This window comes from Hetaerina americana, unplaced genomic scaffold (assembly GCF_022747635.1).
Source record: "Hetaerina americana unplaced genomic scaffold, ioHetAmer1.1.p SCAF_86, whole genome shotgun sequence".
NCBI classification, from domain to species: Eukaryota; Metazoa; Arthropoda; class Insecta; order Odonata; family Calopterygidae; genus Hetaerina; species Hetaerina americana.
Window position 1 is genome coordinate 1079863 of NW_027287494.1, and position 13616 is coordinate 1093478.

A 13616-nucleotide genomic window follows, 5' to 3' on the forward strand; every position below is an offset into this window, starting at 1 on the left:
CCATATGTGCCGCCATTAATGTTTTTATTAGTTGTCTGTGAGCTCTGGAGCTGATCTTTTATCATAGTAGCTGTCAACTTTTTTTATCCAGCTAAGAATATTTGAATTTGACCCTATTATCATGTGAGACTGCTTGAGTGCCTCTTTGTATGAATTGTTGCATGAGACACAGACCATACAATAATGGTACACAGCTCTGTATCATGTAATATATAAGTCAAAACAACACAAATATTGTATCCAAAAAATATTACATCAATAAATAATTTTCTATATTACATGGTATATGAAATTCTGTATCCATATTCTCCCGCAGTTTGTGAAGAAGTTGATGGGAATTCTGTCATGTCTTTAAAATATATCTCAGGTTTGCCCTCTGCAAGTAGTTATCAATATTCAGTAAGAAATCACAATCAATTAAGAAATCTTATACTGTATACATATTTTGCTTTGTTGAAAAGGATATTATTTTATTTATGCTAAGTTAGATAGGTTCCTAATTCTTTGATGTGATAAGGAGATGATAATAGAGTTTGAAGTAAAATGTAGGGGTACAGTGAGAATGGAAACTAAGTTTAGTGATGGTGAAACATCCTATTTTCCTGTATGAGACTAGATGAAAAAATAAACCTTTAAAACCTTCAATATTGAATTGGATAGTACATATCCTCGATTAAAAAAATTCATCTTTATCACAGCCTTTCTTTATCATTAAATAGTCAAATACCACATATTGCTTAATATACAAAAGCTGGGAAACATATTAGGTTCTTATGTATGAATATGGAGACATGGTATTCCAGGGGTAGAGTATTCCAGAGGCAGGAATGACTTCCATTATGGGAATATAAGAACTAAAGCATTGAAATTAGGACCCAATGGAATGGGCATCAGATTATAATAATAATAATATACTTTATTCATCTTATAATCATATTCACATATGGTAGATGTCGTCATATATAACAAACTACCCAAAAGTATCAAGGATACAAAGGGAACTGTTGCATTCAGGCATGCATTAAAAAGATATCTACAGCGCAATATGTTCGACTCAGTTGACGAATATCTCACCAATATTCCCAGCCAGTAAGTTCATACTTTTAGTTTCTAGCACTGGTCATGGTCTGTTTCATGTTAATGATCAATGATTTTTCTGAATTTGAGATTGCATGTGCATGTTACAGCCAATGTTCATGGGTTTGTAACAAACATTTATGTAACTATGAGCATCATTTCTTTTATGTATCTTAACTGAGCCTGTGTCTTTGCTCCTCTTTGACGTGCCTTATATCATGTACATACACCACCCACCTGGTATTTTTGTATTGTGATCTCTGGGCAAATAAAAAGTAATAATAATAATATTGCACTACTGACTGGAGGGCCCAGGTTCAATCCCCTGGCATACCTCCCTCAGCCTCACCCAAGCTCAGTGATATTTTGGGCACTATATCTTCCTGGGAAGGTGACGACACAGGAGAAGGAGCTGACCCCCTATCTTGATGTGTGAATTTCAAACGCTGCCAAGCTCAGTGAACTCTTCCATCACCTACCGAATTGGGTGAACTTTTCCAGTACCTACCAAACTTATATTCATCACTGTTATATAATTTATAAAATCAGGTCATTATAATCAATTGTAAAGGTCTTGCACTGAGTACTTAGCTTTGGTTGATAGCCAGTTATACAGCTTGGTTCAAAATTTGAAAGTAGTTCAATTGCCAATAAACAGGTAGGTGGCTATTTTAGTAACTAATTTGAGGTTTTGACTTGAGTTTGAGGCTTGGTTCTTACTCGGGCGAGAATAGGTATGCTAACAAAATTTGGCTTGAGCCTGTTTTTTGGGCCCTAATTATGCAGTCCATAAGCCCTTGTCCTGAGTATTTTCATCGTCCAAAAATCACATTATATATATTGGTTCTGCACAGTATTAATACCGCTTGAAATATAATAATATATTTATTTGTCCAGCAGACACAGTGTACTGTATTGAGAATACATGACAGGTGTATCGAACTCATTAATGGGATATAGATCACATTATTACCAAATAGAAATACAAAATACAGTTATGAGAGGACCCCAATATACACTTATGTTTTACAAAGCTATTCATTTATACTATAATAACACTCATCAACCAGATATGCAAATAGATTTTTCTTGAACAGTGGAATTCTTGTCTTTTTTAAATGTTTAGGCAGATTGTTGAACAATATTGTGCACCTTGATGCTGGTCCTTTAGCTACCATAGCAAGGTTTGATGTTTTCACAGGAACACATATTTTTACACCTTCTGGTATTGTGACAGTGATAACTGTTATTCATTGTAAAGTCACTCTTCTTTTTCTTGGAATGAGTCACTTCTCTGGGCAAATAAAAAGTAATAATAATAATAATAACTGCATGGTGGATATATACACAAGGTACAGTTAATATTCCGAAATATTTTAAAAGAGGTCAACAATATGCATGATAATGATGTTGATTACAAATATTTTTATTATGTACTAAAAATACTTGATTTAATGAGGATGATGTTCCCTGGATTACAATTCCATAAGTTACAGAGTGAAACTTTTTTATTATTTAATTTAGTCTATCTGAGCAGTGATGCACTTGGTCCAGCAATTTTCCAATATCTTGATCCCATCTCGAAAATTAGATTCCTTCAGGCCTCCTAAAATACCCGTCTACTTTGGCTGTTAGTTCTTTGTTTGCAGAGAATCTCCAATCACCTAGTAAAAGGTTTGAGTTTTGGGGAGACACTATTTGATGGAGCCTAATCAAGTAGGTGGGGCAGCGTTTCATATTAACGTAATTTTGCCATGGCAATGACACTTTTGTGTGGGTGTTCATTACCTTGATGAAAGATGACTCTCTTCCTTACCACACCTGGCCTTTTTTCATGTATCTTTCACTGTAGTTGGGCCTGGAGGTTAGCGTAGTATTGTTCAGTAATTGTTTGACCATTGGGAAGATAATCTATCAGCAGAATCCTTTTCGCATCCCAGAAAACAGAAGCCATCACCTTCCTGGCCAACCGTATTGCCTTGGGTGGTGGTGAATCAACATGTTTCTACTGCTGTGACTGCTGTTTTCACTCTGGGGTTTGATAGTGAATCAAAATTTTATCTGTGGTTACAAACCGGTGCAGAAAATCTTGTTGGTTGTACTTAAAACGGGTCAAACATTGTTTGGAAATTTCAATTCTGATGCAATTTCAGTTTTGATCCAGCAACAAGAGTCACGGCACCCATCTAACAGATAATTTTCTCATATCCAATTCCATTGTTATAATGTAATATGTCCATTCAGATGACATCTGGACAGCTTCATTGATTTCTCACACTTTCAGTTAGTGATCCTCCATGACCATTTTGTGCACTTGAGCAATAATTTCTGAGGTAGTGGAACATATTGGCCAACCACTGCCCAGATCTAAGCTGTCCTGACCAAACTTAAACTCATTTTTTCACTTGGCAACAGTTGAATATGAAGGAGCAGACTTCTGAAAGTCGGCATGAATTTCTTTTGCTTTCATACTTTTCTTCACAAGTGTTTAATCACTGTTCGAATTAGCTCAATTTTTTCCATCTTCGCAAACCACTACATGGGAATAACAATGGAGAGGTATCCACACTGCAGATCAGAGCACTGATGTGTTATTTGTTTTCTCATAAAGCATTTACCTATTACTATGCAGGGAACTCATTATGCTAGATATGACATCTAATGATGATTTTGAGAACCTTTCCAGCTACCCTCGTGTAACATTTTTAGGGCATCTAAACTTATGGTGTGTTTTAAAACTGATATCTAGTTGTAAACTGAATTGCTTTTCTTGCATACCTGCGAGATTTGTTCATCCCACTTAAGATTTTGGTCAACATATATCCCTAAAAATTAAAAATTTTCTACCACCATGAGATTGCACATCTTACTTTGAAAGTCAAAATTTTTAGAAGGAGAAAACAATATCATTTGTGTTTAAGGACAATGCCATTCCTGTTACACCAGTTGTACATTGCCTTTATCCCCAGTTCACCAGAATCCAGTAAATTATTCAAAGAATTACAGGAATTTATGATGCTCACATCATCATCATACATGGCACATTTATTGTAGCTAACCATTAAAGTTAAGTGTAGATGATTAGTTAATATTTTAAAAAGTATGGGGCCTAGCACAGACTCCTTTGATCACCTAAAGTGGAAATGAGAGAAAAGTTTTTCCATCCTGGAGAAAACAACCTTCTACAAAGAGAATTGAAGATTGGTTTGAACTGCTGTCTTGCAGCTACTTCACTGATTACTCTGGCAGTCCTATATAATAGATAAATAATTTCATACTTAGAGAATTATCCAAAAGTTTCAATGCATGCGATAAATGATTGTGAAAAAATGTACCAATGCATTTACATCATAGACAATGGCTATTGTTTTCAGTTTATAAGAATATGGCAAGAAATTCTAGCACATGGCTACGTAGTAAACATGTTAATCCCAATTTAGTGCAAAGCATAGAATTAAGCCTAGTATAATTAAATTTCTTCTGTCATACCTAAAATAAAAATGTCTCAATGAAGCCTGATATAAAGTGTGTCATTCAAACAGATTTCCTTTGCTATTTAAAGGTTATTCTTATGGGCTAGAAAAAATTGTTATGCTGCATTGCTGAATTGAATTGTTAGTTGCATTGCTGAATTTCCTTGAAATGGGGTCTTCCAATATTTGAGATGGGAATGCATCTTTCCCCTTCAAGTTCAAGTTAATCAGATCTAACATCAATTTCCTTGTAGATTTTTCTGTCAGGACAAGAGAAATCATAAAATTGGAATGCAGATAATTTGCAGGAAATAACTAAGATTTTATTATTAATGCAGTTTGCCTTATTATTTTTATCTTTTTTACTTATTTAAATTAATTTTCCCATTTGCCAAAAATGTAACTGAGCAATTTCGCCACATGAGTATTTGAATTTAAGTTCTCCCTTGTGTTTATGACATAGAATGAAATCAGTTCACATAATCCATCAGTATGCTATTTCTTGTAGAGGTGCCTCACAAGAGGTAACCTACCCAGAATAAGTTCACAGTGTATATATCCACCATGGGTATATTTTCATGCATTCAACTAAACTTGTTTTGAACTCATTAGCAAGAATGCTTTCAGTTTCCTTGATGTGCCCCACAATTTATATCAAAAGCTAAGTAAGGGTAATTGAAGGAATAATATTAATCAACCTCCTCCTATGTTACCAATTTTAAAATTAAGAGGTGCTGCTTAAAATTGAACCACCTGGCAGCTACATATATGTTCCAGTAATATACTATATTCACTAGTGGATGTGCACATATTAGCATCATCCTCCTAGTTAGAATTTGTTCAAAATGAAAAAGTAGATGTCATGAATCTTTTAAGGGTTACCTAAATTGAAACAGTAGGTGACTGGTCAATAACTATTGACATCCTGACCACCCCTAGCTAATATATACGCATGTCAGTGCATGTTTTGTACATGCCTGTACAAGTGTAGTTGTGTATCTACATCTGTTAGGAAACCATGGAGACTATTGCAAAAACATTCGTCTGTGTTTACGTTTGTTTAAAATACCTCCACCAATTGAGAATCCTGCTGGCTGTGAAATATGCACTGTGATTCGTTTTATTAGTGCTAAAGGCATGAAAGCTGCTAAAATTCATTGTCAGAACACTTAAGTTTAAGGATAAAACATTATAAGTTGATGGGATGGGTTGGAAATGGTTGCATGACTGCTCATGATGAGGAAAGAAGTGGGCAACCTTAAGTCATTACTAAAGATTTGGTGCAGAAAGTTTTAATGAAAATTGAAGGAGAATAGATGATTTGGTCATTTTCTGATGAGTTTCCTCAAGTGTTAAGAAGTGTTCTCAGTTAAATTGTGTTTGAACGTTTAAATTATCAAAAGTTATCTCATGCTGGGAGCCGAAAATGTTGACTTGAAGTTCACAAAAGCAAACATTTAGAAGTTTGCTGAGTTTCCTTGGTGCTCTGATAGCTCTTCCATCACTGTTTGGTCAATATATTTGTCCCTTGTCTTCTCTATGGAGCTTTCCCGACTATAATGTCTCTAACAAATAAACTTTGTTCCATCCTTCTCAAATAATTAACTCCTGTTGAGACATGTACTCGAATGCTCATTTCATTAATAATAATACATTGCTTGTTTCTTCCATCAGGTTCTTCATGAACTCCATTTAATAAGTATTCTTCCCATTAATGACTTTTAATTTTTGTTCATATTTCTTATCAGATCAGCCATTGATAATGTTGCTAAGGCATTAAGTAGACTTAAAATATTTTATAGTAGAAATATGACCAGTGGAAACCTCTGGAGGGGCCTCACATCAAGGGTTGTAATCTCTATCACCATGGTGTATATTTAAGCAACTATGAAGTGGCAAAGGCCCCTGGGTCTTCTTCTATTGGGGTCCCAATCATTTTTTATTTGCTTCTCAGGTTGGGATTCCAAGTTTGTAGCAACATCAACTTGCTAGTTAGTAAAAGTCTTCCCTAACTTGGTAAACTTTCTCAGTTGACTATTAAGTTAATCTCAGGCTGTCTTTTGGCATGGAAGTCAAGTGAGTAGAGAACTGGAGTACTGATCAGAGGTCTGAGATTCGATTCAAGGTGATGTCCCTTGGTGTTTTACCTCAGCTTCACCCAAGCTGTGAGATTTTTTTGGGTACCAGATCTTCCTTGGAAACCTCAGATGATAAGGAAAGGAACTGCTCCCCTATCCTAATGAGTGCATTTCTTGTGCAATCAGACTAAGCACTAGCTGGGCTCTACTCTTACCTATGAAACCAAACTTATCGCTGATAACTGTGATTGGTTTGTTAGTATGTTGTTAATATATGAACAAACTCTATGCTACATGTAGGGTTTGTCATATATTTTACCCTATCATTTTCATAAACCTTCAAATTAACTTTTTGTATCAAACAATATCTGTTATTTTTCACTCATTTTGCATTTTACTTTGAATAATAATAATTATTATTATTATACTTTATTCATTTTGGTAAATGGTACAACCATATTGAATGTCATCAATATAATTATTACTTCATTAATAAGCATAAAGTCCTCTTCTTGAAATTTGGGATACAGCCCGATTCCAACTGTGTCGGTGGCCCATTACACAAATGAATGTTTTCATTATGAAATGAGTTGCAAGTTGATGACAGACTACAATAAGTGTTAGTCAAAGTCACTTTACCCCTAATAGTGTAGTTATGCATGTGAGATCTTAATTGGTAGTGACATCTTAGTCGGGCTGTAATTTTATCATTATATATTCCTATAGATTTAAAAAGTGGCCCTCACATTTTTGGGCTTTGAAATATGAAACAGCTTTAATTCATATGGGTAATTGCCTACTTAAAATTATTTTGTAATTTTAGTAATAATTGTGTTAATACAATGATATAATGTATTTTAATGTCAGCCCGGAGTAATTGAGCAAAAACTATTGTGAATCTCCTGTTTAAAATAGAGAGCGTATCAATAATAGATTCAACAATATCTAAAAGGACATCACGAGAGTAATGAATCAATGCAGGTAAATTGCCAATAAAAGCCATTAATATATGTTAATTTCTGTAAATAACAATTCACCTACTCAATTAGAAAAATACATAGGTATTGAACCAAATCAGATTTAAACATTAAAAGCCACATTTCAATTTGGGTTTATTACTCCCCTGATGATTTTATTGAGTCAAATTTATATTCAGAGCTCTAATCCTACCATGCCAATGTTTTTGTGTCTGTGCTCATTTGCATAAACAAAGCAAATGATGCCTTGACTATACCTACATCTACTTAATACCCCGCAAGTCACCACAAGGGCGTGTGGCGGGGGGTGTTAGGACACCACCCGTAATTTAGAAAAGAAAAAAAAACGCATGCAAGAATCACAAATTCATACATTCACAAAAAAAACATAGCATGCATTCATGCAAGAACACTTACACCCCACACACATGCAAACACTCAAACTGTGTGTTATCTCAAATATCTGTGTTATCCTGACTTGTCTTTTGCCTCCAATGTTATGGTCTATTATGACGATAGACCCACTGAACCAAGAGCTTATATTATTATTTTTTTACTAGTAAAATTTCCCTTATTTTCCTCTCAGTGTGGCATGGAAATTATCTCAATGATTATTTTTAGTATGTCAAATCTTAAGTGATAATACTGCAAAATATATTTTTTAACATTCAGGTTATATTTCATTCAAAATGTAGCTGCATATAATAGTAAAAAGACTATATGTGTAATAATAGTAGATTCAATGAATGTCAGGGGTAGCTGGCAGGGGGATGGATTGATATTATGAGGGGGTGTATTATACAGTTTGAGGGAAGTGGGCACCCCAGTGTAACTAGGTTTGTTATTTCTCCGGAAAATGAAGAATTGCTTCTTTTCTAATGGCCATTGTAATGTAAAAGAGCACACTAATATCAGTTTAGCTCATGTTAGTATAATCTTAGCATGACCTTGGAAAAAATGTTTACTGTTCAGAAAAGAATTTCATTTGACTGAAAAAATTTTAATTAACTTTGCCATTCAAGTGGTAATTTACTAAGCATATAGGTATTTCATACTCTTGGGGGAAGGGAGTTTGGACACCAATTTACTATTTGTGGCATGGGGTTGATGACCAGCATGATGTTAGATGAGATTCAAAATCAATAACCAAACCACAGTAATCAACCTGAAGGTTGGTTTGACTGGTGAAGGTAGTGTACACTTAATACTAAGCCCTATTTGGCATGTGAAATTCACCCATGAGGGCAGGGAGGCCAGTTCCTTTTACTGTGTCACCTATGGTTTCCCAGGAAGAACTGGTGCTTGGAAAACACAGCTTGAGTGGAGCAGACCTCCCTGTAAGTCAAACCCTGGCCCTCCCATCAGTAGCAAAATGCTCTGCCCAATGTCCGTTCATGTGCCCTTCAACAATCTACCTTCACGCTCAAATGCCTAGCACTCTGTCTTATGGGTCTACAGAGAAACTGCTCTGTGCTTACATCTTATGCATGATTTTCAGTCATGGTGAGGGCTCCAAGGGTTAACAGAGTCAATAAAGAGAACTTTGGCATGCTTTCTGGTAATGAAATGGTGAATCAGGATTTTTTTTCTTTGATGAGAAGAAAAACAAAATATTGCATTGGGTATACTTAGCATCTGCCTGAACGGCATAATGGAAAACTCTTGGATGAAAATACATGTCATGTACATTTCCATTGTGTTTTACGGGCATAAAAGTCTCTTCAGCTTTCAAGATAATTATATTGTTAATGTACATACCAGTTGAGGGGTGAGTCAAATAACTTTGGAAAAATATCTACCATATATTTTACTCATGTGTAATGCATTATATAATTAATGAATGACTCCATTAGTACATATGTTCTTGGTGATTGTTTTTAACCATTGTGGTTTCAAAAGTTCTTACACAAGGAAAATTATTGGGGAAAAAATTGTCAGTTGGATGTCTTCCTAACTCCACTTTGTTCATATCATTTTCAGATATGACATTGGAGCATGTTGCAGTTGACCTTCCGGCCAGTATCCAAGCAGTTCTTCCCCCACACGTGAATCTTCACCCTGCAAGCCATCAGGAGCTCGTTTGCCATTTATGCAACAAGGCTCTCTGCTCAAGATCCAGCCTCAGGCGCCATATGGAAGATAAGCATGTAGTCACAGGGACTGAATTTCGGTGTATACCATGTAACCGTGCATATAGCTCTAGAAATAGCTTGATGAAGCATCGTTATACGTATCATAAAAATCAGGCTGGCAATCTATTACCAGAAGTGGTAGATGTTGAAAAGGGAGGATCTGTAATAAGTCTCGTCACAGTTGGAGGCCCATATCTTTCTCAGAAATCTTCTATTCCTATCAATGATTCAGCCAGCAACCATCCTTCCTCTCCTTGTAATACTTCACGAAATCTTTTTCAAAGTTCTGGAGATAATTTGAGCATCCATGTCTCTCAGTCTCATCCACAAAATCCTGACTATACCAATGTAATACATAACCCAAAAAAAGAGTGATCCACTATAAGTATTACAATAGTGTCTTGTCATGTATGAAGAAAGTTTTATTTTGTGTAATATTTATTTTGCTTGAATTACTGTTAGCCGAATTGTGTATGTAATTGCCAAATTGTATCTAATGTTTCATCATCACTGCATTGCAGTAACAAATGTACTTATTAGGATAATTTTATCATTATTTGGTTATCAGCTTTGCAATTAGTGAAAATTGTTGTTATTTTTGGTGAATAGGATATTTGTTTTGCAGATACTCTACATACATGTCTAGTAATTTCTTTTTGATGTGCTTATGGAATTCAGGGTTAGATATATTATATTTAAGTCATTTTATTTTGAAGTGGAAAATTCTCTGATCTCTTTGACATAAATTGAAAGCCTATCATTAATTTATCATCCTTTCATACTATGCCAAAATATGGATTCCGCTGTTCCAGGTTTAGCTAATATGTTATTTTTTAAATAGGGAAAGTTTTTCTGTGAATAAGCATCTTTGTGAAATGATTTGATTGTTGCCTCAATCTATTTGGTCAAATTAATTTTGGTATTCAACCAGATAATACCCAAGTATAGTAAAAGCTCGCCAATAAAAAAACTCATGGGATTGAACAAATCTGCATTCCAAAGAATTTCGAAATAATGCCTATTTAAAAAAAAACGTGAAATAATTATCTAGTTTGCCATTTTTTTGTTTTGTGATCAGCAAAGGCATATTCTTTTTTCATTGCTTTTAAGTTGGAAAGATAATTTTGAAAGTAAGAAAGTCGCTAAGAGACTTCGATCATGGAATAGTACCAAAGCATGAGGTATTATTATTATTTCTTCTTTTGACGACATCTATGTTGGCAAGTCTTTTCCTCTGTGATGAATTAAGGATATTATTGTTTATGCAAGGTACTTCATGCTTCTGTTATACGAAATTATGAATAAGAAGCGACTAACATTAATCAATTGCAGTTGTCAGTAATAACTGTTTTCTCCATTGCTTGCTTAAAGATCCTAATTAACCAAGTGCAAGAAAGATGGCATGATAAGCGAAAGAAACGAATTATTACCGAATCATTGCGAGCTAACATATTGGACGCCCTCGATTTTGGAGTGGTCGTAAAATGTGTGGTTATCACTCAAAATTTGTTGCATAGTTAACTTCGTTTAAAATGGTTTTAAATGTTTTCGCAATTATATCTAATGAATGGGACATTCCTTCTCAGTAAACTTATAAATCATTAGGGTTGTTCCGTTACTCGGTTAGCATAGTGGGCAATATCCTTCAAGCGTATATTTTTATCTGATCTAATTAATAATAGTCCAAGTTAAACGATGTGTAATAAACTTTCAGAATTGTTTCGTCTGTACAGAATAGATTGCCAGCAAACACAGGTCAAACTTCAGGACAAAATTTGAATGTCATCGGGAGCCGAAAAAGTTCGCGCGTTGGTTAATGCAATCGTGACGTCACGGCTCATGTTGCCAAAGCTATTTGGCGACCAAGGCACGAGTTCAAATGTCTATCACACCACGTGTTTAACTAAACGAATATTTGAATTTCCTTGAGTTCCTTGGAAATATCCCCGTCAATTATGAAACTTGGTGGCGTAGAAGTAGTGAAAGCGAACCCAAGAAATCTTCCAATCACCTGTAAGCATTCATGCTACCGACGTTTTTGGTGGAAAGAAAAATTTCGTGAGCACTGAAACGTAGTCTTGGAAAATTCAAAGGTAAGTTGGTCTTAGTTACACTATAAGCAGTGCAGTTAAATGCAATAACTCCTGGTATTTGGTGGAAAAGCAGGTTTTCAAAGTTGCAATTTAAGATGTGAGGCACAATATTTTCACTCGGTAGTGTTAGCCCTCCTATCATTTTATAACGCGTTAATTTCTGTCCCCTCCTCTAGCTATCAAAGAAATGAAATTAAAACTTCCATGCCGTCCTATTGAAAATGTATAAACAAGTTTATTTGTTATTATAGGCTACTAGATACAAATGATATTTGCTATTCATGGCCATAAGTTCATTCTATGTGAAATCAACTGATAGTTGAATGTGAATAATCATTTTCCTTCAAGTTTTCATTGACAGCACCATAGAAAGGTATGAAAATATATAAAAATGAATATGTTAAATTGCTCCTTCACTCTGACCTTGGCTGGAGCCATTTTAAACATTGATTAATGAATGTGATTGATCATACGTTACATACACGTTAAAATAGATATTTGTGGCTGTTTCAATATTTGAAATAATGAAATAGCCAGTGAACTGATTAAACTGCCTAATCATCCACAAATACTTGCATATGGAAGCAGGATTGAGGTTATTGCCACGAAGATAATGAAAATGGAATTCATTTAATTGATTGGAAACTTTCTTATTTTTGCCTGCCAGATCTAGCTTGCTTAGAGGCATTTCCAGTTATCCATTGTCATTTGATCAATTCGGCGAAATTATCGGGGACAGTCAAACATGAAAAAGTTTATTGCATTCGCTGGAAATTATTCATGAAAGTGAGGAGTTAGATTTGTCCCGTGATTAAGAATACAGTTGACACGATGGAATGAATGAAATGGCGTTTAAATTTTAAGATGAATGAATTTCAAGAGAGCCAATTCTTAAATAGCTCCCCGCAAATAATATAAAACACCTTGAATGGAGGTAATAAACTGTCCCATGATGGAACGATTTTAAGCAACATCACCTCCAATTAATCTTCCTTATTAAAGAGCCTGCATTAGTTGTGCCTATTTGGCATTGCCAAATTTATTTACATTCCTATGGTAATTAATGCCAATATTAAACTTCTTATAGGCATGTGATCAATTCTTGCATCATGATTAGGAGACAGGAAATCAAGGTCCGATGCGCATTTTCAAGCATGTTTCTCTCCTTTTAATATTTATTCCTATTTTTGAACGCATATAAATGCGTCATGAAGAGGATATATAACATTCTGGAAGGTAGTATGCTAAATTTGCCATGGTTATTTTTGAAAGAGAATTTAGTAACCGAATATTTATTATGATTTAAATGTGCGATTGATAGGTAAGATTCAACCATCCAATTTTGGTTCTTGACTGAAGAGACAGCTTAGATTCGTGGTATGGAGGAAGTAAAGTTGGAACAAGTGAAAGACAAATGACGAGATTGTACTAATGGTCAGAGTTGCTTAGTGAAATGTCAAGGTATGTGGAGGAAAGAAAATGAGGCAGAAGTAAGATTGTGAAGATATTGAGGACTGTGATAAAAAAGGAGAATGAGTGAGGTAGAAAATAGGTTTTGGGCAGAGTGAACATTGTTGGAAAGTGTAATAACCATAGATGGCAAACTGCAGTTTATGCCAGAGGAAGTCCACCATGATATTCAATAGTTTCTGAGGGCCAACCAAAACACCTTCAGCTTATTTGTGAGCTCTCTCTGAAGTTGCTGCTATTGAGCATCATGATCTTTGCCCCTCATGTCCACTAAGTTCTGTATTTTATATAACACATGCTAAGCTTCTAAGATATG

At 34.9% G+C, this 13616-nt stretch overlaps 1 protein-coding gene across 5 annotated transcripts in view; it reads left to right on the top strand.

The window, feature by feature from the left end:
* Positions 1-10142, top strand: part of LOC139698453 (broad-complex core protein isoforms 1/2/3/4/5-like) — a 50801-nt gene extending 40659 nt beyond the window's left edge. For all 5 annotated transcript variants that reach the window (XM_071597330.1, XM_071597331.1, XM_071597333.1 and 2 more), the window contains exon 6: positions 9586-10142. In XM_071597330.1, coding sequence (XP_071453431.1) covers positions 9586-10112 — 527 coding nt within the window. In that variant the 3' untranslated portion in view covers positions 10113-10142. The remainder of the gene's footprint in view (positions 1-9585) is intronic.
* The last annotated feature ends 3474 nt before the right edge of the window (positions 10143-13616 follow it).